This window comes from Cataglyphis hispanica, chromosome 2 (assembly GCF_021464435.1).
Source record: "Cataglyphis hispanica isolate Lineage 1 chromosome 2, ULB_Chis1_1.0, whole genome shotgun sequence".
Classification (NCBI taxonomy): Eukaryota; Metazoa; Arthropoda; class Insecta; order Hymenoptera; family Formicidae; genus Cataglyphis; species Cataglyphis hispanica.
In genome coordinates this window covers 10945002-10970505 of record NC_065955.1, presented here as the reverse complement: position 1 = coordinate 10970505, position 25504 = coordinate 10945002, and the positions used below count along the sequence as shown (strand labels likewise).

The 25504-nt window shown below is 31.5% G+C and overlaps 2 protein-coding genes across 2 annotated transcripts in view; one reads left to right on the top strand and one right to left on the bottom strand.

Moving 5' to 3' along the window:
* LOC126858723 (uncharacterized) overlaps nt 1-25504 on the bottom strand; it is a 60640-nt gene that overhangs the window by 9267 nt on the left and 25869 nt on the right. The window lies entirely within an intron of this gene.
* On the top strand, nt 1347-24028 carry LOC126858721 (putative ferric-chelate reductase 1 homolog). Its single transcript, XM_050609202.1, has 12 exons — nt 1347-1848; nt 10149-10468; nt 10984-11075; nt 13087-13246; nt 16992-17192; nt 18189-18284; nt 18802-18958; nt 19484-19710; nt 20297-20537; nt 20957-21069; nt 21367-21480; nt 22022-24028. The coding sequence occupies exons 2-12, from the start codon at nt 10151-10153 to the stop codon at nt 22160-22162; spliced, it is 1860 nt and encodes a 619-aa protein (XP_050465159.1). The 5' UTR covers nt 1347-1848; nt 10149-10150; the 3' UTR covers nt 22163-24028.

The window sequence follows — 25504 nt, the reverse complement described above, 5'->3', positions numbered from 1 at the left end:
AATTCAGCTCGTTACCTTGATAAAAAAGAGGCGAATTAAATATTATACACATATAATATATCTTTTTATAAAATGAAATATATAAGATATTACTTACTATAAATGTAACGAAGAGAATATATGCATTTTTGTCCATCATGATTATGATACATATAAATTAAATTATAATAAGTGATATAAAAACGGAAATTAAATATAAATATAATTAATGATTTAATTTTATAAACGATATGAAAAAGGCACAAAAAAATAAATAAATTTATCTAAATGTCTAGTACCATTTCCAGAGATCGACGTATTCTTTAATTCGTCCGATACCGTTTACATATTTTTTTTTTACGTCTGCGGTCGACAACGACGACAAAACAGTTGATAGTATGCGAAGTAAAATGCGAGGGAGAATGACAAAAAAATACACCAATAAAACTCAGGTGAGCGACGAATGGTGAACGTACGGTACGTCGCGTCGTACCGTTTTCGAGTCGTTAATCCCTCTCTTCTCTTTCTTTCTCTCTCTCTCTCTCCTAATTCAGTGCCGGCTTAGCAATGTTCTAAATACGGATATAAAAAAGAAATGAAAAAAATCTTGATAATTTTTATATAATTTAGTATGTATACGTACATATATATGAGTATAAAAAATCTATCAATAAAAAATAATACAAATAATGCAAATGAAACATATGATATAATTTGAAATATATAATACAAATGAAATCAGTATACATTCAGGTATTGTGAAAAGAAAGATATTGAAAGAGAAAAAAGTAAGAAGATAGAGGATGCAACTAACAAGAAATGATTGATGTTATGATTCAATTATCCGATGTAATGATACGAAATGATATAGTCATCCATTAAAGAGAATATCTTCAATTCTTAAAAATTATTAAATAATTACTTAAAAAAATAAAAAAATAATAATAATTTGGTCTCGCATCATCTTATTTTTTTAATCGCGATTTCTTTTGCTAATTAATTGTAACGATTTTTTAACATTTATTTCATTAAATATTTTCCAATTATTTCCTCAAAAGCCTTCTCCTTCTTATAAGTAATTACCTTTCTCGCATGGTTCTTACTAAATATACTTGTTGCCTTTCGATTACTTTACATTTATAATAATTTAGCATATTTATTTTTATATTTTAATTTATATTATGGTTTAAAATTATTGGACAAAATTTGCACAGGAAATCCGTATTCGAGCAGGCAGATTTGCGAAGCTAATACCAATGATGGTAAAGAGACACCGTAACGAAAGTATTGGTATCGAGTGGCATCATGAATTAGCCGCTACGAGCCTGAGCTGGTCTCACGACTGAGGGCCTTTCAACTCGGCCCGTATTTCTCGTACAGTCTCTCGCAAGGTGTGGTTCTTGATGTTATAGAGACGGAAGTATGCCGCCGCGGGATCAACAAGTGTCGTGCGAGATCCACGTTCGGGGAACGATCGTGTCAGCGGCGCATCTTTCCTGAGTCTCTTCTCCTCTCGATCCACTCGACATCGACGAGGGACGCCGAGCGATTAAACGCGAGTGCGTGTTTTTCTCCTAGTGCGATTTATCGAAACTTTCGATCGCGAACAGTACAGGACGATTCGCGAGTTCCCTCGACCGGACGGACGCGTCCGACGCGTCAACATTGGAGAACGAACGGTCGATCGGGATCGTGGACGAATCGACCTGGGCGACGGTGTATCCCATCGTCGTGGAATTGGTGCACGCGTGTTATTGTGACACCTCCGGCACCGACGCACACGTGACCTCGTCACGAGTTTGTTTGGCGCGCGTGTTACACGCCGTGGTGAACGCCGTCAAGGATCAACGGTTGCAGATACAAGAATCAGTGAGTACCTGCGCGAGTAATCGCGGTTTTAATCCTCAGCAGATTTTATAAACTACGATGGTTTCGTGGGATTTAATCCTCAGCAGATGTTCTAAGTCATGGGATGATTTCATGGGATTTATATGCATTTATATATACACATAAAAGAAGAATGTAACATTTATAAGGACATCGTTCTTTTAATTCTGAGAAAATGTAAGATTGATATATGGTTACCAATTTTGAAGAATTAATGTATGTGAGCAAGTAATGAAAACATACGTTGGGTTCTTTAACCGTCAGCCGTCTGTGATCGAAGAAAGAGCAGATATGTGACCCCACGGTTGTTTAACAATTTATACCCTTACTATCTTTTCTAAAAGCATGTCGATGTACGGAATCGTACGTTACCAACAAAATCACCTTTTCACAGTAGTTTCCAGTATCTATTTAAAGATTCTGTAAACAAACTGGGTCCCTTGTTCGAGCCAGATGGGACCAGCTGCTGAAGATCTCAACATTTTCACATCACTTGCTCGCAACAATCTCCATTCTTTCAAATTGGTTTACAGTCCTCAAGATCGATATCTCCATTTAAAAATTGAAATTAATAGTTTTTTCTAAATAGTTTTGTGAAAAAAATATATTTCTCTTTTCCTTTTTCTAATTTGCATTAATGATTATGCAATTTAAAATTAGAATAAAAAATTGTTTACCATTTTTTTGGGGGAATTATAATCATAAAAATTAACGTGATCGTTTTCCGAATCGATGTCTAGATAATAAAAAAGTCATGTTATATATAATGTCTTTTTTATGAATTATTTTAAATTCTCATATATATCTGTAAAAAATTTTAAATACTTAATATAGTTTTCTGATGCAAATCAATTAATATTGTATCAAAGAATTTGTATAAAATTTTTGTATCACACATATATATATATATATATATATATATATATATATAAATATATATAAATGACTAGTATAGTATCATGGTGCTGAGCATAATTGCATATCGATGGCATTAGTGAATAACATTGTCATTGTTAATTATTAATTATAATCTTTGACCGAAAAAGAGAGTGCTCTATGACAATTTTTTCTTCGAAGCTAACTGAATCGCATTAGATGCAATGTAAATTAAAGTGAAAAGATGACTTGTCTACAGAAATAAACAAGGTTAGACATCTTAAAATTCATGAAGTAGCTTTACGAAGAAAACTCGTCGGAAATATTCATAAGAAATTCAGCCGCTACTTCCTCTGCTCGTTTCAGAATTCTGAGTATAAACGTGACGATGATCTAAATCTTTCCACTACATAGAGATGAATCTTGTAGATGATTCCTAGTGTTGAGGCTCATTGTATTTTTCACAAGAAAGAAGAATCATCGTGTTTCTTTCCGTATATTTATATCATTACATATGTAAAATCGATTATACGTAGCTTGATGTATTTTATACATATAAAAAACTGTCTAATAAATCCTCTTGTACATATTTTATGTATTAAAAAATAATGAATTATACAAAAATTATATAAAAAATATTTTATATAATTATAGATATAAAAAATATTTTATATAATTATACAAAAATTATATAAAAAATATTTTATAGAATTATAGAATTATATAATTATATAATTTATAGAATTATATAATTATAGAATTATATAAAAAATAATGATTTATGTGACAAAGTTTATTAAACAGTTTTTCTTTAATTTGATCGAGTGTCATGATCGATGAGACACGTTTCTATGCGACGATAAGCGGAAAATCGAGTGAATTTATTGGTTCTGAGATCCCTTCGATCGCTCTAGGATTGATTTCTCCGACGTCGACTAACTTGAATCGTGGAGCAATCGCATCTTTCCATCTTTTCTTAAATATAGAGATAGGAACTCGAGAGAGATGATTGAATTACGATTAAAGTTAATCAACTTTGGAGAAATCAACTCGCAAAATCCTCTTGATGTACACTTAAATGAGTGTATTATATATAGATATGCGTCTCATTTTAGTACAATCAATAAATAATACATGCGATTATTCACTGCTGGGTTTTACCGTCCGTAAGAAAAATATTCATCGCTATTAATTAATTGATTCGATCAATTCCGAAAAATGCAATATCAAGTACTTTTTCCATCTTAACTTTAACTTGGATAAATAGCTTATTCTGTAAATACACAGAAAAATTAAAAAGAGAATAAAAAATAATAAATAAATAAAAATAAATAAAAATAAATAAAAAAATAAACATATACTAAAAATATAACTCGCGGACATTTCTAATATAATTATTCCTTATAAAAGATAACATATACTTTTTTCTATTGTTGTGTTATAGTTGTGCGTTTTATTAATTAAAAACATATTTTTAAACATGCCAGTAAAAGACATTTTTTTCATTACACATGTCATTTTCAACATGGATTTAAGAGACGATTCGATAAAAATAAGTTCATTTCATTTATGGGGATCTTTTGAGGTTTACGATTAAGATAAAGGACCTTGTAGATTAGACGCGAGAATAATGTCTCATGTCTACGTCCATCCTTGAACGCAGCTTGTCCTAATTGACTCAACCTGTGCATAAGACAAAGCGAAACAACTGGAGCAAGATCGACACGTTGCGGAGGAGCGTTATACTCGTTAAGAAGCAGATCGTTAAGAATAATGGCGGCAACGATGAATGGCGTTTCCCTGAATTCTTGCGCGGTGCGCGGTCTCTGGTTTATGTAACCGATAAAATAATTTGCGGTTCGACGGTACTGACGCGAGAGTAATGCTCGACGTGGAAATTCTAGGACAACAGGGCATCGTAACCATGACGATACGTTCAGCAAACACGGAAGAGACGAGACACGATACTTTGTTTACCTAATGACATTCGGGAGCGGTGGAAACTTACAAGTCGAATATACGAATACAATTAATCTTTCAAAGATGTATGCCATGAATATCTAGTGACCCGACGACGGAATATAATATAAAATAACATTCAGTAAAAGTATTTTGAATTGTATAAAATGTGCCATATTTCATTAAAATCTGCAAACCTATACTGTTTAATAATAATAATAATATAATATCAGGCAAATATTGTGAAAAACAACTTAAAATAATTAAATAAATAAAATACAGAATTTTTTTTAAGAGAGAACGCACGCGAGATAATTCTTCCAGTTCATTTTTTCAAAAGCATATGTTCTGTAAGTTATTAAATAAAGTGCTGTAATGAAATTAAGAAACAGTGAAATATTATGGTGTAGCATACCTCCAACACACATATCCATAGTCATTAACTTAAAATATCTCATTATCCTTCAGTGTATAATTTTAAGTTACGCTATTATTGATGCTGCATCCGTTATACAATATTCAGTTGTTCAGATTTGTTTCAAATGACGTATTTAATCATAACGTCCGTTTTATGTTGATATGACAGATTAGTAATCACTTGCTAAACGCATGACTAGGTAATATGCAAAAGTGCATCGTATGAAGATCACGTTGCATAACAAAAGATAAAATATGTTACTAAGAAGATCATGAGTAACACTTAATATTATAGCGCTAAATGTATATGCAAATAAATGCAGCTATAACGAAATGATGAAATAAGGAAAAAAAATATCGGCAAAATCACGAAATTCTGTAATTTCGATAATCGTGATATTTCACTTAAACGATAGCAGTACACTATGCTACCATAATCGGTTTCTATTTTGTTAACAAATGAAGTCGGCTTTCTATTTTAAATACGAGAACCCGCAGAGTAGTTATGCAGACAATACCGATAATTAAATGATAAAGCGATAAATATTTTTTTTTCCGCTTGCACTTTTTTTTTTGCAAGTGTTCAAAGTTTTAAATAAATGTTAGGATAAAAAAAATTATTATTTAAACATATTTAAATATATACAATGAATAATTTTAATTGCTTGTCGTGTGTTATAAGTCACAAAATTCATAAAAAAATTTTAATGTATTCTTGAATTAATTAACATTCTGCAGCAAGAGGGCTACGTAATTAATTAAGAGTATAAGAAAATTATATACGATGTCGTTTAGTTTTTTTCACTATATCTATGCAATAAATACTCATCGATTCCAACCTTTGAAATCATATATATGTATATATATATATATATATATATATATATATATATATATATATATACAATGGGAATTTCCTGTGCGTTCACAAAGAACCGCGCAGGAGGAAATCCACCTGCGATGAATCCAATGCTGTCGATGTAAATTCTGTATACGTGCGCATAGTTATGCGTATATGTGTGCGAGTGTAAAACGCCGCGGGTGAATCACACACGCGTTATAAACCGCAAAACGAAGCCTTGTGCCCGTTCTCTCCTCCATACAATGAAATAATGATACATGATAATGCTAGGCACACGCGACGCGTGATTATCGTGGTCTTAATTCCTCTCCGATACGGTCACGCACACAAACGCAAACTCGGACTTGACTGATTTTTTTTTTTTTTTTCCTGATTCGCGATATCGTCACTACGAGCTTTTATACGACTAAAAAAGGAACGATCGGTCCTGGTTTCCTCCCGGTGTACATGTAATTGATGTATCCAGGTGTACGTGTTCTCCAATTCGCACGTGCGCGTACACGGTGGTCGCAGCGGTTTGCAAATTGCAAGCTCCGTCCGCGAGAGAAATTTCGAGTGCATCCGCAATATTGATCTTGGACGGTGTCGACGGACTCGCCTCAATATTCGTCCATGATTGCCGCATTGTCGAGATAATTGTATTCTTTGCGAATGCGTTCGCAATTAACGGTTATTACGTCTATATACCGTTTATTATGACATGAATATGGAATATAAATATGGAAATGAAAAATAAGTACGGACGTCAATATAACATATTTGTAGTCAATTTTCTATTATATTTGCAAAAGTCTGTCTGTCTGTGTATGTGTGCTTGAAAAATTTTCCTAAATAATATTTATTTTTATTGAAAAATGGAACCTTGATTAAATATCATCAATAAAACTTGCAACGATTTTGTAATTTCGTTTATATGCTTGTATAAATATTGATGTAATAATAATAGCTGTGCCATAAATTAAGAACTTTTTTCCTGTTTACATCACACTGGAAATATAATTTTGTTTTTTAATTTTAAATAGATTTAGAAAAGAAAATGCGCGTGAAAAACTTCTTATGAAAAAGAAAGAAAAAAACGTACATTATTATTTTTTAGAATAGTCATGTATTATTATTTTTTATTACGTTATTATGTAACTACATACGTTATGATGACTTATACGTACTGATGATTCGCTGCAATTCTTCAATCTTCATGAAGAATCTTGAGTCATCTCTTGAGAATCTTTCAGTTATTACGCATTGACTTAAATCGTCGTTAAATAGTCTAATATACCTAATTCCTTCGACAATGAAGCGTGTCTTTAACGAGACAACAGGACAATAATTTCCCATGATGAGCGGTCTAATTTTAATCGGTAAACTTGGAGCATATACATGTGCGTGTGTCATTGTACGCGTGAAAGTATAAAACAGTGCGACTAGCAATTATTCGCGAGTGATCGACCTTGTCTTGAATAAGCACGTCGACAGAGATTCACGGAATTTATTCAAGAATTTGTTACGTAAAATTTATCGTGCGTTTTATCAATCAAGCTGCTAACTCTTAATTTCTTAGAAAAATATGATCACATTTGCAGAAATCTACATAAGTATTCTTGTCAATGACACTTTTAAACATACACAATGCGATATTTTGCATATTAAAATTATAAATTGCCCGGTTGATTGAATAGATTTTATTTAGATATAGATCACCTTGCGTTACTTTCAGTTCTACAAGGTGAGCCCACTTTTTCAGGGATTTTGAAATTTTATAGAAAATTTAATTCTGACCAAAAGATTTCCTACAAACAATGGGTTGGAAAATACTTCCTTAAAAAGGTAGCGTCCACAAATCTCTGAAATGTCACGGTTATTTTATACATTTTTTAAAATATTCAGAGAAAGTATACGTTTTTTAAATAAAAAGTATAGAAACAAGAGTTGTAGAGAATTATTTTTTAAATGAAATCAGAATGACTGTAGTACGTTCCATAAGTTTTGAGATAACCAATTTCAAATGTACCTACAAAAAAATGTTTTTTCGGCTATCGTAACCTTTTTTAAAAATACTTTTTATTTATGCTGTTATGGCCTTAGCTAATTTTTAATGTTTATCTTGTTGGTTATTCCATTAAAAACATTTTATTTTTCTGCATTTAAACCAATCACCATAGGAGGATGAAAGGAAAAGCAGAGGATAAAAAAAAAATAAAACAAATTTTTTGAAAAAAAAATCAATAAAAATAAAAAATAAAAATCTTTTTCTCTCATAAAAAATAATTCTATAAAATAATTCTTTAAAATAATTCTTTTTTTAAACTAAGATAGCACTGTAAAGTGTTTTTCAAATAAAAATTATTTTTATGAAGCTCTATCGTCGACAGCTGAAAAAAAAAAAACACTTTTAAAATTGGTTATCTCAAAACCTATGGAACGTACTACAATAATTTTTATCTCATTTGAAAGATAATTTAATTCTCTGCAACTTTTGTTTCAGTGGTTTTTGGACGCTAATTTCTTAAGGAAGCATTTTTTGACCCACGTTTATCAGAAACTTTTTGTTCAGAATTATATTTTCTATAAAGTTTCAAAGTCTGGGCAGAATGTTTGAGCCCACCTTGTATTTAAAGTATTACTATACATACCTTCCTTCTTAATTTCATCGCTGAATTTCTCGTCCGTGTTTCTTGGTCACAAAGAAACTATTAAATTTTGCGCGAAATCGCAAAAGCAATGCCGGTTGAAAATAGCAACTCGAACTTTAACAGCGCGTATATAAGGCAGAGCAATAATTTTAAGGGGATCTCGTTTCGAGCGAACGTTCCACGCCTCGTTTCAAGAGAACACGCAGTACACAAACCTTTCCGCGGCTACGTGGCATTTCAATGGCGAGGGTCAGTCGGCAGTTACATAACGGCAGGAATATTTCAGTTGCGGCAGGGCGTTTAGGAATGCGCGAGCTAAGAAACTCGTAAGGAGTTTAAAACTCTCAATAGGTGAAAGTCAGTTCTTTCAAGCGTGGGTTTCGTACACGAACAAAGCGTTCCTAGGAGTCATTCACTTCTTGCGCTCCTCCCCGCTCATTAATGTTTCGATAGTTCGCTCTTCTCATCCACCCACCTCCTCTTCCCCTCCCTCTAATTATCTCAATCTAACGTTCCTCGTGATTGAGCAATTAACTCTTACACTCTATGTATAATGTATTAAAAAAGATCATTGATTCGATGATTACGATATTTCTTGTCATCGAATATTTCCTGATTTTATCTTCGAGTCATTTATCATTACAATGCCATATATCAGAACTTGAATACAAGATGAACATTTTTTATTACAGCTTGGAAAAACTTAGATTTTATCAGAAAGACTGTGTAAATAAAGACAATTAATTAGAGTCATTATCGAAGCCTAGATACTGTGCAATGCGGATAAGTGTTAAAGGACGATTTTATTAGAGAGATAGATGACACTTTTATCGAACATTTTTATCATTCGGGAATCTATTGTTGAATAAAATTATACGATTGTAGATAAAACCAACGAGTCGTCAGCTTCACAGAATTTGAGAGTTACCAATGCATTCGTCAGTTACTAATGCAAATATGGTTGTTTTGAAATTGAAATTTATGTACTATATTGCAACGCATTGCATATGTGCATATATTATTACACACATAAGTAAAGAAATAAGATTGTGCATTAAGGATAAAATAAATGACAGCAAACTGCCGTCAGATGCACATTTTTGTTTATGTCATACCGGATAAATTCAATATTGAAATATGCGAACATCAAACAAACCTATTGTCTGCATTCTCTGTTTAAACAAGTGTGCAGTTTCATTTAAATGTTTTCCAATCATCTCATTACATCTCCAATGAGGGTAAGGGAACTCAGGCGATCGCGATATTGTAATTCTTTCTTTCACGATGCATTGCTGAAGCTAATTGCAAATCCGATACTAAAAGTAATTCAATAAAAAAGTTTAAAAAGCTATTATGCGATACAAATCAATTTCTACTTCAATACGACGATGTAAAGCAATGCTTTCAACACATGATTTATACAGAGTGTCCCAAAAAGACCGAATATCCATTAGCAAAAATTTCCTATAAATCACGAGTATTATTTTTATCTATTTTTTAAAGCGTATTTCGTTTGCGACGCGCTTGTTTTGTTATAGAAATGCCCAGGATGTTGCTGTTCCTGGCCATCGGCCTGCTCGCGAGGGTATCGGGATTACCCAATGGAGCACCACAAGAGACATGTTCGGATCTGATGCCACGTCATCCCGGCAGCTCCCTCCAATCGTCATATCCGCCTTATCAGGTGCTACTCGCAGCCGGACAAGGCAGGGTCCGGCTGATCCTCGGAAGTGAACACGGCCTCGCGTATGAAGGCTTCATGATCCTCGCTAGAGACATCGACACCGGCGAATTTGTGGGAGAATTCACGAATCTGCCCGATTCCGCGAGAACCGTCGAATGCACCCAAGGTGTAAAGGTACTGCGTGATGTCATTTTATTATCTTTTATTCGCACTTCAAAATATAAAAATAAAATAAATAAATAAAAGATTTAAGTGTCTTCACAAACAATTAAAAAATTCGATATACAAGAATCATCCGCAACTCGCTTAAAAAAAAAAAATAAAATAAAATTAATGATTTCAAAATTATACATTTAATTTTTTATGTTTATAATAGGTCTTATAAGTTTTCGAAGCAAAACATAAAATTACCATTGTATCAAATTTTTGAAATATTAAAACAATTGCAAAATCATTTTGATTATGGATTTCAATCACATTGTATATTTCAAGGTACCGTTGCAGCGTATATTATAATGATATATGACGCATCATCAGAGTATTCCGTTTTTACTTGGCAAATACTTTTCTATCATTAATAGTTCCTTTAAGATTGAATTATTTATCTAGGCTCTTTTATAAACAATGTGCAATTTCAATGATGCGCGATTTTCTTATCTGAAGAAACTTTTCCTGTTTCTTGTGTCTAGAATGGTGTGACTCATATAAGCACGATCAAGAAGCACAATCTGGAAATTGATTGGAAACCTCCAGTCGATTATGAGGGTACCATTATCTTCAAGTAAGTACCGTATAATGATAATGATTCTTTAACAAGCAGCGCGATTTAGTTTGATTACATCGAATATCAATTCTGAATATGTCAATTATGAATTCCGTCGGCAGTATACTCAATTTTTTCATTCTGTGAATCTATTATTCAATATCCGATTTCATCAATATTCGCAAAATAATATTTATTTATTAATATCTTTCAATTATATTCAAAAAAATATTATGACATATTATACGAATTATACAACTTATAAACTATAAAAAAAAACCTATATTTTCTGATTTATCTTAATTTACGTGTGCGTGTATTTTGTTAATTAATTTATCTAAACTTATTATGTTTAGGGATATGCACGCACATACTTCATAAAAAAAAAAAAATTGAAAGAATTTACTGTTATTTACTTTGAAAATTCACAAAATTGCAAAATTTCGAAGCATCTGTTTCAAAATAAGAAAAATAAGAAACGTCAGCGTTTGTCCAAACGGCTTAATTGAGTTGAGTCACGATTTCCGCGACTGATCTCAGCCGCTGAACGCACACACACACACACACATATACGCAGTTACACACGCGCTCGCGCACACATGCATACAAAAGCGCGATATCACACTTGTGAATCACAATTAGGTATTACCGTACGCGCGGTTGCTCACGTTTGGAATTCAACGTGCTCGTGCGAGCATAACGGTACGAGAAGTGCGCGAAACATTCCTTATAAACTTTTCCTTTAATAATCGATTCGAAGTAACTAATGCATGTTTAATAGAAAACGCGCAGCTGCGCCCTTGCTAAAAGTTTGTAACTTATTTCGAAAAGAGTTTGAATGTTATTTTGATTTTACGGCTCCATTTGGGAATTCTTCGCCGCTCTTGAGCACCGATATTTATATTTCGTCGCAAGCAGTATTAATGAAAAAATAATAAGGATTTACGAGAAAAAAATTGTTAATGTATTTAATGTCATGGTTGAAGGGGGGGATACTAGTATGTTAAAAATTTTATATAAAATATATTATACAATATTAACAAATATCAAAAGTTGTGAAATACTATTGCATGTAATTTTGATAACATTAGATTGAAAAAAAAAAAAAATTGATAAAACTGTTATGTATTTTTGATCTTTGAACTCATTAACTTTATGCTATAGATTTGCTAAAATATCTTTCGCTATTTCTACTCATCTATTTTAATTCTCGCGTAAGACAATCGAAAATTAGAAAAAATGAGTGTCTTATTATTTAATGAAATCCTTATTAAGATATATTACAGAAAATCCTATCTAATGCTTTGAGTACTCCGTTATATATCATACATGTTGAAAGTAAAGAGAAAAAAAGAGAGAATGCAAAATTTAAACGCTCCAATTTTCGAAAATTAGTTATACTTATTGTTATAAAAATAATTGTTTTTAATTTTTTTATTTGAAATTAGGCATAAAATTTTTCTATATTTTTATCTATTACTGACTAATGTTGCAAAAACAAATTATATTTCATTTTTTAATAATGTTTTTTTATAATTTATTTTAATACTATTTCAATTTTTTTTACATAAAATTTTTAGTTTAAAAATTCTGTTTTACATTAATTAGGATTTCGAAATTTTATTTAACATCTCTTTACTTAAAAAAAAAAAATTTTTTAAATAATATTTAATATAAAAATATACACATGCATATCTATGTGCACAAAGAAACATTCTTCATGAGAATTTTTCGATTTCCCATTTTAAATGCAATAAAATATTTCAAAATGTCCGACATCAAAGTAATAAAATTGTGAACGGGTAATATAAAAATGTGCATGTATATCTATGTTTTATATCGGTATAAGTTTGGTTTCAACGTAATATGTGTCTAAAAAAAAAAAAAAATGTCGCTATATTTTGCAAACCTTATATATAAAGTATATCCTAAAATAAGGATTCTGTCATTTCGATTTAATTTCGGACTTTAACATTGCATTTGCACGTTACAATTAATCATTGATTACTTCTCATTGTTTCTTTTGCAGCTCCACCTTCGCTCAGGATTACAGCACGTACTGGGTCGGCGTGCAATCGCCCAAAGTCACCGTCAACAAGCGGTCCATCGAAATATCGACCCTATCTACGCCCGTCACTACCTTCAGGACCACCACGCCGCCCTACTATAGCCGCACCGTCAATTATGCGGTGAGTATTATATTTCCCGTCGTCCCGATATTACGAGGTAAATGCACGCGAGTATTACATAGGACGTTAAACGATGTAAGCGTCCTGTAAGTCCTGTAGGTGCGGCTTTACGAACATCGCTCGTGGGATGCACGCAAGCCGACCTGATTCAATAAGAACACTATATGTTGTAACCATATTTCAAGAATTTAGTTCCAGTTTACATAGAGAGTGCCTCAAAATCGCTGGATATTCTTTTCGTCAATCCGTTTGAAATAGATTTCCCAATAAAAATTTCATCGAAAACATGTGTTGCTAGGAAATATATAATTTTTGATCAATGACTGAAAATATGAAAGCAATTAAGCGGAAAATAAATAATAAAAGCGTATAATTTTTTATTAATATTTCAAATAATTTTAATTTTCAATTTAAGGTTTAATTAAAAAATTTGTAAAATGATAGTAAATGATGAGATGTGCCTCAACATTTTTCTTAAGAAAAATAAAATTCTTTAAAAAAATTTATTATTAGAATTTAATCCATATATCGCGAATAACATTCTATGTAATTGTCTTTCTATCACCGATAGATCATGTTACATAGAAAACCTGTTTGTTAGTTTATGTTTATGATATAATCTATCGAATTTTTTGCAGTAGATAATAACTTTTAATTGTTTCGCTATATTTCGTTCGCGCGGATTAAAATGGATTTTGGGTTAAAATTTAAATTCTCATTCGCATCGTGAATGAATTGTAACGATACTCTAATTAATGACAATTGTTAGCTCCAAGTAGGTTATATATTCCAGAGATAAACAAATAATACTCACTGATATTAAACGGGAGAATTAAAATAGATCACTCATAAATCTCCATTTTGCAATTTTGTGAAATTCAAGTTTAATTAAAATTCGTTTAATATTTTTGTTAAGCATCTACACTCGACCGAATACAACTTATAATCATAAAATGGATCATTAATGAAAAATATAGCGCGTACTGATTCTCTGCATCTTTCTCTTTCCGTTTATATTATTCACATAAATCGAAATTTCGAAAGTTTCGACTAATGTGAAAAATATTTTAGATTCCGCATATCTCTCTCTCTCTCATACAACGATAACGATCTGCGCTGTCGTATCATGGAAAGTAAAAAATTTACGATGCCCAAACATATACATACACATACATAGAAGCGAATATAATAACGCGTGACGCGTGTTGCAGATGCATGAATTATGCATCCATACATGTATGCATGTATGTACATACATGTATGGATCCTTCAACCGCACTAACGTTCTGGAATTTATGCTTTATGTACTTTCACCGTTCACTTCCGCGGGGTCGTTTGCCATTACGTATCATCGACTTTTTACGATTCGTATCTTTTTTTTTTTTGCGCGCATTCAAAAATTGTCAAGTGGAATTATCGAAAGCGCGTGGCTAAAGATAAAAAAAAATAAAGTAAAACGGAAGAGTGTTTTTTGACTTATGGGTTGCGACAAGCATCTTGGCAAGATTTATGCTAGTTCAATCTTTTCAGAATCCTTTGAACGCGAAAGTACTATTAATCTTGCATTTCTTACGTTGAGTTTTTTAAATTCACTGTATTTCGTTTTTCCTTTCCATGCTGCGTCGTCTTCCAGTTCCACAATCTATTTTATTTAAGCTTCAAAGGAATATATAAATTTTTCTACAAAATATCCAAAAACATTTTAAATCTTTTTTTTTAATACTTAATGGTATAAAAAAATATTCTGTAATCTCAACGTAAACAAAATATTATTTATGTCTAGGAGACGAAAAAAGTACAGGGTTGGTCATTAATTTTTGAAACAGAAATTTAAATAAATACACACATATGTATAATTTGTAATATATATACTTGCAATATATGTACAAATTTTTCATATAGTGCGAATATATCACATTGCATAGATTTTTCTTGAATTTTTCACAATTTTACAAATAAGCTGATCGAGCAGAAAAGCTTTCCGATCGTTTCTTCAGCAATATCTCAATGAATTGTCAGATTTATTGAATAATTGTCAGATTACGGAACTTTTTATTCATTCAAAATTTTTATTGTCGCTATATGAATTGTTTCCTGTCGCGAGAATAATTTAATAATATTTTTACGTCGAGAATAAATTGCTTAAATCGGTTAAACAATATATATATATATATATATATATATATATATATATATATATGGGCAACAAGTTCGTTGAATAATTACAATCTACCGTGCGGGCAAGTGACCTTTCCTTGAAAACGGCGCTCGATCGTTCGCGATAAAAAATGTAAAAAATACAGCAAAGAGCGGTAATGGCCACCGGAGCGTGAACGCGCGATTTCGCGAAGCGTATCTAAATTGAAGCTTGGTCGTCAAGCTTGTTTCTCTTTCTGTTTCTCTTTTCCCTGTCACAGATTTCCTTTTCGTTCGACTGTAAGCCACGTTCCCGTACATTGTTGCGCGCGATTTGATTCGCGAGGTCTCCCTTATTAGGATTTCTCGCTGAATCATATACTTTCATTTTACTAAAAACATTTTGCATTAAATCTATTCACAAATAATATTTATTTATACATTAAATATTTTTTGTTGCGTATCTGAAATAACGGCATAGCGATAATTCAAGCTATGGTCTTGATTTTGACGTAGAAATTTATGTCATAATCAATTCTAATAATTAATAATTTATGTAATTGGTACATAGATACATAGATTTTTTTACATATTTACAATTTCAAAAACAGCAGAAATTATGTACATATAAAAACAATGAAAATTATTTTGAGTTATAAATAAAATACGAGGGTTAATAGTAGGTGTATTTGTATCGGTATATCGATTAATATTGTCACATTGTTATATTCTAATATTACATTAAGAATTATAAGTCATTAGTGCGTTATACCTTGTTAGATTAAATCTTGTGAGATGTTACTCGCGCTATATATTTATATCAGAAGCTTTAAATTATTTTAACGCTTTGTTAGCTCTTATAACAGAAATAATTCTACGCGAAACTTGATATTTATATCGCTCTAGGTATGGATATGCTCATGCATAGATAAGTGCTAATGCTGTGATAACTATTTTAATTTTATGCCACACAATATGTGCCGACAAGTTATATTTATATTGATAATACATGAAGGTTAACATTTTCTACTTGTCAAGAGTTTACAACTGTAGTTTCACAAAAATTTTTTGGCAGAATGAAAACTATTTTATTTAACAAGGTGTATTTTTTAGGATTTTTTAAAATGATTTAGATGATAAAAATACAGGATCTTTAATTTTGACGTTTCCATTTTTCTTTTTTACATACGTTTTTCAATTTTGTTATTTAATGAAACATATATATTTTTTTCTTCTGGATCTTGTTTACTTTATATATCTAATTAAGAGTAATTTTTGAAGTTTAAACATCTCTTTTCCTTTATAATATAATGATGAGGCAAAGTGTTTTTCATTCCTGATAAATATCGAAGTATAAGAAAACTTCGTAAATATACATAAGCAACTTCTCGGAGCATCTCGCAATGACGATTCTGAATATCTAAAACTCCTGTTTTTTTTACTTGTTAATTTCTTTTTCATCCATCGCTCGATTTCACGGACAGCGGAAGGACGTTGCGCAATCTCCGCAAATCGCGTCGTGATGCGCGAGATTGTATCTCGTGGAATGTGACATCTCGCGCCTTGACAAAATACCCACGTCATCCCCAGGTGTGTGTTCTCGTTGCAGACGCAGAATGAGGAGGACCCGTTCTACACGGGCTGCCACATCACGAAGAACTGCTTTGGCGCGCCCGTGGGTTGTATAAAAACCAAGGACTGCGCCGCCGTGGTGGCCGTGATCGTGCAGGGCGACGAATATCATTTCGAGATGCAGGCGCGGGGGGAGGCCAAATATGTCGCTGTCGGCCTGTCGGACGACAAGAATATGGTAATTGCGCGAGAAGATGCGTTTGATTGTTTCGCGTAGTTTTTTCCCTCGGACACATGTGCGATTTATATAAGCGAAAATTTGCAAATAAAATCCTCGCGCGGAACTGTTTTATTAAGAGCGTCAAGCTACCTTACTCGCTGCATTTTCTCAATCTTTTTTTTTTTTAGAATTTTCATTATCTTGTTCTGCAAAATAGTTTTACAAAATCGTCGGAAATGTAAGCATTTTTCTTTCTTAATTTTCTTTGGAGATATTAAACGTTTTTTTTTAAAGGGGTATATATCCGTTTAAACCTTCGAAAAATAAATACATTTTCTAAATTAATTTTTTTGCAGCGTAAAGATTTGATAAAAACTTTTTACTTTTTTACAATATTATTAATTTAATTCAATATTATTAAGTACTGAAATAAAAATTTTTAGCTTAAAACAAATAAGAAAATGGCGGCATGCTAAAGTTTAATTTTAAATTTATATTTTTTGTTTATAACAAAAAATAGCGAATGGGTCTTTTAAAAAAAGCTTAAAAGAAACTTTTAAGTTAAAAATTTTTATTTGAATACTTAATAATATTGTATCAATATTGTAAAACGATAAAAAGTTTTTATCAAGTCGTTGCGCTGCAAAAAATATAGAAAATATACTCATTTTTCGAGAATACAAACGGGTATGTCCCCTTAATTAGTCACTGAAATATGAATTGCGAGATTAAATATTGGCGCCTAATAAACACAAATAGTTCGATGATTGTAACGTAGAGAGATTCTCGATTATACTCTAATTGTACATACAAAAATTCATTACGCGAACGCGATTGGGTTTCTTTGTTACGCAAACTTATATAACATTTATTTGGCAATTAAAATCGCGTCGTTATCGTAGAAATTATTGCAAATATATATTTGCCTTATGCAATTAATTAAGCGCGAAATTGCCCGAGATCAATGATTAAGCGGTAATGGTTGAGTTATAATATGCGGAATGTGGTGCGCAGGGCGACGACAGCGTAGTCGAGTGCACGAACGAGGACGGTGAAATTGCGTTACATATGTCTTGGAATTCCGGAAAGCGTAATACGCGCCATGCGACGGTGAGTATCGTTTATTATGCTACACCGACTCAGATGCGCGCCTCTGCGCTAATTAATTCGCCCTATATTGTGTCGCGGACAACGAGTCTGGCCCATTAGATCGCAATTATTACAGTCGCCGTAGCCGGCGCTTTTACTCCCCGTTACATTAATGCATAAATCTTTAAACTCTACGAATAATTACGAAGCTCGTAAGAGACATTTCCACAAGTATTTGGTAACAAGCTTATCAACAGGCGAAACTTTTATCGCATCATCCCCGCATTAACATATGCTAATCTTTACTTCATTTAAAGTAGATTATTTCGAGTAGAATTTTTCAAGTTGAGTTTCTCTACTTGAAATTTAATATTAAAATTGTTTAATAAAATATTTTCATTGAGGCAAAAATAATCCTGCACAAAATCTAGTAATATATGCTAAAATTATTATAGTATGTTGTGAATTATTTCCATTTCGCTCTCGAGATTTATGTCTGACAAATGTTTCCTCGCTCTATTCGCGATTTCATCTACAGCCGGAAGGTGCGGTCGAATTGGAAAATGTCTCGATCAAGAATGACGTGATGTACTGCAAATTTCGACGGGACAAGCGCACCGTTGTTCAGGGACGTACATATGACCTTGTCAATACTCCATATCATCTTCTCGTGGTCGCCGGCAAAGATCTACGAAGTATGTATATCACCGCGAGCATGTATACAATTCCAACCTATTTATCACTAACAATTATCGCTAATGATTACATAAAATGGATTTTGCCAACGATCGTGCTAATGCTAGATTTATGATGCAAAGTTTTGCCAACGCACTTCTTTAAATAAAGATTGAAGAAGAAGCGGAGGTTCTTCGCGAAGTTCGCTCCTCGTACGTTTCCGCTGAGAGCAAAGTGTTTAAAAACTTTACAATTTTCTTGCCAAAGATTGTGATAACACTGCAAATTTGATAGCTTCTTTATGTTTTTGCAACGTAAACAGGAAAATAAATAAAATATGTATATGAACATAGATAGATTGCGTTTCTACAATTCTTATTTTGGAGAAGAGAGAAAAAGAGCCCAATACATAATTACGATAGATTATTATAATTAAAATAAATATTCGTGCCACGTATATGTCAAAAAAAGAAAAAAAAGAAAAAAACCCACTTATGTGAATGATTTCTACGGACACCGTAATTATCTTTTTTTTTTCCTTTTAGAAAATGGCGTTGACTTTCACGACATCGTCTATCTTGGGACTAGTACCTCGAAGAAACTGTCCGACGTTGGAGAATGGATTCCAGCCAGCGACCTACTAATTCGCCTTCACGGTGCGCTTATGTTGGCATCATGGATCGGCACGGCCTCCATCGGGATGCTACTTGCGAGATATTACAGACAGACGTGGGTTAACTCCCAGCTGTGTGGAAAGGATCATTGGTTCGCCGTAAGTGCGCAGTTTTCCAGGCAATCGCTATTCAATGTAGCTATTCAATGTTTGACATCATTTCACGCTTTTTCAAAATTATACAATCTCGTTCTCGGTTTATTTCCACTCGACGAATATATATCGCAATTATAGAGAAAATCAACGTGATATAAAAATAGGAATGCCATTAATTCACTCACTTAACTTCTATTTCCGATTCTACAAAATTGATTTATTCATCAATTTTGCAATGGTTGAATAAAATGGAGTATTTATTTATCTTTATAGATATCAGAATAAATATTTTCCAAATAATTTTACTCTATAAAAGATTTATAATTTATTTAATTTAATATATTAAATATTTTAATGATTTCAATATATTTTAAAATATATATTCAATTTATTCAAACATATTTAATTTCTTTAACTTAATTAAAACATTCTAACATCATCAATGGAATATTCGCATTATTTTCGCGATAAAATCTAAGTGTACATCATTAACATTTAACATTAAAGCACGCGAAGGGAAAGCGGTTTCCATCAACACCTTTCTCGCGCTCCTTTCGCTATAATAAAACCTTATCAATTTTTCCTCAAGTGGCACAGGTTCTTCATGGTGCTCACTTGGTCGATGACGATCGCAGCCTTCGTAATAATATTTGTGGAATTGGGCACATGGAGTTCCGCGACGATACACGCTTCCGTCGGCCTGGCTACTACAATTTTGTGCTTTATTCAGCCCTTCATGGCGGCTATGAGACCGCATCCTGGCGCACCACGAAGAGCTCTCTTCAATTGGGCTCACTGGTTCGTCGGTAATGTGGCAAAAATATGCGCCCGTAAGTTGACTTATACAAATGTCCCATATTTTTTTACCGCATTCGATTACATTTCTTTGCTTTTTATTTATTGTCATTTGAAAAATATCTCTTTTACGTTTAATTGCGTTAAAAAGATTGATTATAATGCTAAATAAATTGAAACCTTTTATGATTCTTCTCTCATTTAATGTGATATCATTTTTATTGACCGTTTTAATCTCGTTTTATTTGACGTTCTGTAATATAAGATAATCTATTCTTGAATCTTTTGAAACGTTTAGCATGAAATATGTAAGTTCGTTTCTTTCTTGATAATATCTTCAAGAACATAAAATGTATTATGAATTTAGGATAGGATGAATAAATATTGAATAATTCGTTTTTTTTTAACATGAAATTGTATAAAATTATATAATATATGAAAATTTCTTCCCCAGTAATCGCGCTTTTCTTCGCGGTACGACTAAACAAGGCCAAACTTCCGGAGTGGGTCGATTGGATTCTTACTGCATATGTGGTATTCTACGTTCTGACTCATCTCATTCTAACAGTAAGGGTCTTTGCCAAATTTTTCGCGCAAAGTTCTAAAAAGTCTAACTGAATTATTGTGCAATATTCCCGCAATTTGACATCCGATCTAAGTCGATTATAAAATCGATCACAAATTATGTGCTTTCTCTTTGCAGAACATTATAAAATTAAAATTTTTAATTTTGCAAAATATCTGGAGAAAAGTTCAGTAATTCAGTATCTAATGGAATTTGTGCTTCAATATCGAATTACATTAATCCGTCTTTCTGAGAGATTGCAGTTATATTTGTTACATTCTTTCCGATTTATGTTGCAGTTCCTTGGATGCGTCTCTGATAGACAAGCCAGTCAGAGAGTGAATTCATTTCCAATGAAAGACATGCATTCTCGCGGATCAATGGTGCACCCAGATGCGAGGCGAGACGCTCCCGTAAGATTTTCTAAAATAAAAGTGACGTGAGCGAACAATCTTTTAACGCGCATCAATCCGCCTTGTTAAAATTTTAATAAGATTATCAGTAAAGCAGAGATAAAAGAAAGAGATAATACATAATATTTTTTCATTCTCGTGAATATTGCGAAATCTATCAATGACAATTGTGAAATCTAATTACATTCCTTTACAACGTAATGAAAAGGCAAATTCCACGCGCTCAAAAATAATTGGATTCTATGCACTTAAATATAAAATGAATTTAATTTTTTACAAATGAAATAATTGAAATAATTTCTCTCTCTTTCTCTCTCTCTCCTTCTTTTAAGAATTTGATTTATTTCTTCAATAAAAAAATTTTTAAGAAATAGATAAATATCTCGTTTCACGTGCATACATATGCAATAAATTGTACAAATAAATCAATAGCTCCTGATATTATATCGATGCCGCGGACCGATATCGCGTTGAAAAATAATTTAGTGTACAAACAAATATCAGTACGCAAACAAAATCTCATTGAATATTTTTCCGACAGCACTCCGGCATGCGCAAGTTCATTTTCGGTGTGTACTTTGTGGTTATCGTCGCGTTCGCCGCGACCCTCATAGTGATCACCGTGTTGGCACCTATCGAGGAAACGTGGGCCACCTTCACCAACACCATCTCGAGTTACTGAGACCGCTAATCAACGCCCGTGGAAATATTCGTCACTGATATTCGTGCTGATATTCCTGCGTGAAATATTCCGACCGGATGGCTCGGAGGCTATCGTAGCCGTTGCAGCGACGATATATTCCCCCGACTCGACTTTCCGTATGCAAATTATGCACGAAGAATGTGTAAATCCTTATTCGTGTAAAGATGCAAATTGCTGCGACAGACGCATGCGCGAGAACGAAGAGATTATTGCTGTACTGACAAGTACAGTATTTTTTACAATTTCTACAAAGATTCGTCAATTTCTATTTTGCTTATATATCGTAATTAAAGATAGATTTTTCTCTTTGTATGTAATGTTCTTATAATTTACTTGAAAGATGCCAATGTTTCTAAAATTTATATATTTCATTATTATTAATAAATGTTTTGATTACATGTGGAATATCTTATTGTCTATATGTCTGGTGAATTTGAGTATAATGATTTTTTTTTTTTTTTCATCAAGAAACTGCCATTAGATTCAATTTATAGCATAATTATAAGAAAATAGAATAGAATAGAAAAAAACTCAAACAATAATTGTTTCTTTTCAAATATAAAATATAAGAAATAATACGTAATACGATATATAATTATCTGCAAAGAATATTCCAAGAATAGCCCAATCATTTGATATTTTTTATATATTGATAATATTAATATATACTGGATACTATACGTTTTCATGATATTAATATATATAGATGCATAATTGATACAGCATTTTTATGATTGACGTATTGACAATTGTCAAACGTTTGTATAATAATTGCAATATTAAATATCTGAAATTATTAATTTAAGTACATACATAAAACTGTAAACTGTCTGCGACGTTTCTTATTGATTCTTGCATTTACAGAAAATATAACTTGTCTATCAACATGATTTTTATCAACCTACGATTAATATCATATGATCATGATAAAAACAAGAATCCTGTAAAATATTTCATTTAATATCGCAAATATCGATATATATGTAGAAAGCATAGAAACTATTTTTAAAAATTTAGATCATAATATTTTAATATGTTTATATTCATATTTAATATTAAGTTAAATTAATATTAATTGTTAAGAGTTGAATAATGATTCACTTCATCGATTTTCCTCTTTATAAATATTGCATATTAAAATTTTGCAGTAAAATTCATTTTTTTTTATTCATGTTACTGCTAAATGTTCTGAAATCATTTTTACTTTATTTTAATTCCTAATTGGTGATTTTAACTTTTCATTTTCGACAAGAGCTTGAAGAAAATCGATGAAAGCGCAAAAGTTTTTTATAAGATTTTCATTTTAAATGGAGTCATAGTTATATTATAAAATTTTGAAAACTTTTTTGCGCAAACAATGGTGTTATACTTACATAATACATATTTATAATAAAATTTGCAGTATTATCTTTTTAAATATTTTTTTTTGCCACTTTATAAATTTTTATACTTTGTCGCATTCGACTCTGTGACCGATCACGATTGGTATTGTCAATGATAGTGAATAATACAATGTTGCCTTATTGATTGTTAAATATATATATATATATATATAAATATATACAAAAAAGCACACGTATACGAGCTCTGGATTCTATCAATATGGCCATAAGATAGAATAAATGGAGAAGTTTACTGTGTCCTGGAAATAAATTGATAACATAACATATGGGGTGTTCGTGAAAAACGCATAACAAAATTATAATTCAATCTTTTATGTATGTAGCAAAACGCGTAAAGTTATTTGTAGATCCATAATTGACGAAACAATTTTTCAGGTGAAAAATATTGTGACGAGTTTCATTGTTTTCTTTTTCAATATTAATATAACGAAACAAAAGAGAATTGGCAAAGTACATTTATATTTCCCAATCATAAAATTAGTTACATGTCATATCATTTTTATTAAGAAAGCATTCTATATTGCAGTTAAATTCGGAAAAATTTTTTCCCACTTTAGTCAGTACTAGTCCAACAAAGCTCTAAATTATTTTTAAATGTATTGATTTAATATATTAATTTCACATACACACACACATATATACAGTCATCTGATGAGATAAAATAAAAACAACACTTAAACAGAAACAAATGTTTAATAATTATAAAATTAGATTCGCAATATATTCAAGCAACTGTCGCTTATAGATGCAAAATTAATTGTCTTGTCCTCTATCTCCTCTTTATTTATTGTTACAGGGATAATCAGAATGAAACTATTAGCTTTTCTGTTATTGATTTTTGACTCCGAATATAACGATAAATGTATTTCATATAAAATCTTTCAACTACATTGAAACCAGATGTCGCAATTCTGTTACTGCAATATCGTGCGGAGACATTATAAAACTGCGGTATTCTAACATTGTTGCAACGACATTACGTAACATATAATGCAATCTGACAATAATTATATTTCTGCAATATCCCTTGTAAATTTTCTGTATTGTATGGGACGAGATATATAAAAATATATCGATAATTGAATAATTATTAAATAAAATTATTGTTCTATGAAGGGAGAGAAAAAGGCGAGAATGTGTTTTAACATTGTTAGATTTTCGTAAGGATTGCCTCCTTCTTTATTATCCCCAAAATCATCCGTTTATCGTCAGGATTCTGCAGAATAGGTCACCGGTTGAACACGATTAACTGTGAGGTGCTACTGTTAACCGGATTACGTGGAACTTGAGTTTTCTAAAGTAATAAAGGGGAGCTCTACAGCAAACTGATGAAATTCATAGCGCTATATACTGGGCATCGCAAATAAACTAGATGATATTAAAGGTATTCGCGATCAAGATTAATTAATGTTTAGCATGAAAGGTCATTCAGAGAATATAAGTAGGAAATTTATAACTTTTAAAAGTCACTTCTTTTTCGATATCTCATTGTCGAAAATATATTATTATTAATAGTATTTTATTCGTCATGTTATACATATCTAGGTCATTTTTATTATTTGGTTTAAATTATCTAAATTAATTTTTGACATTTATGGACATTAATATATAATTGTGAATTAATTTGAGAGAATAAATCAGTACCATGGATTAAAGAATTTATTATCGACTTTTATAAGATAAAGAGTTAGAAGCAAGTTTACTATGTCATTATGTATTGATTTTTTTAAATAAAACTTTAAAGATTGACATGAATTGCTTAACACACTTTGTGTTATATTATATTGTAATATATTGTTCTATTTATTTTAAGATTTAATTTAAAATAATATATGTAAATTTTAGGACAATTCAAATAAGAGCATATTAACCTGATTTAAATATTCCAATGTTTTTAATATTCTGTTTTTAATATTTT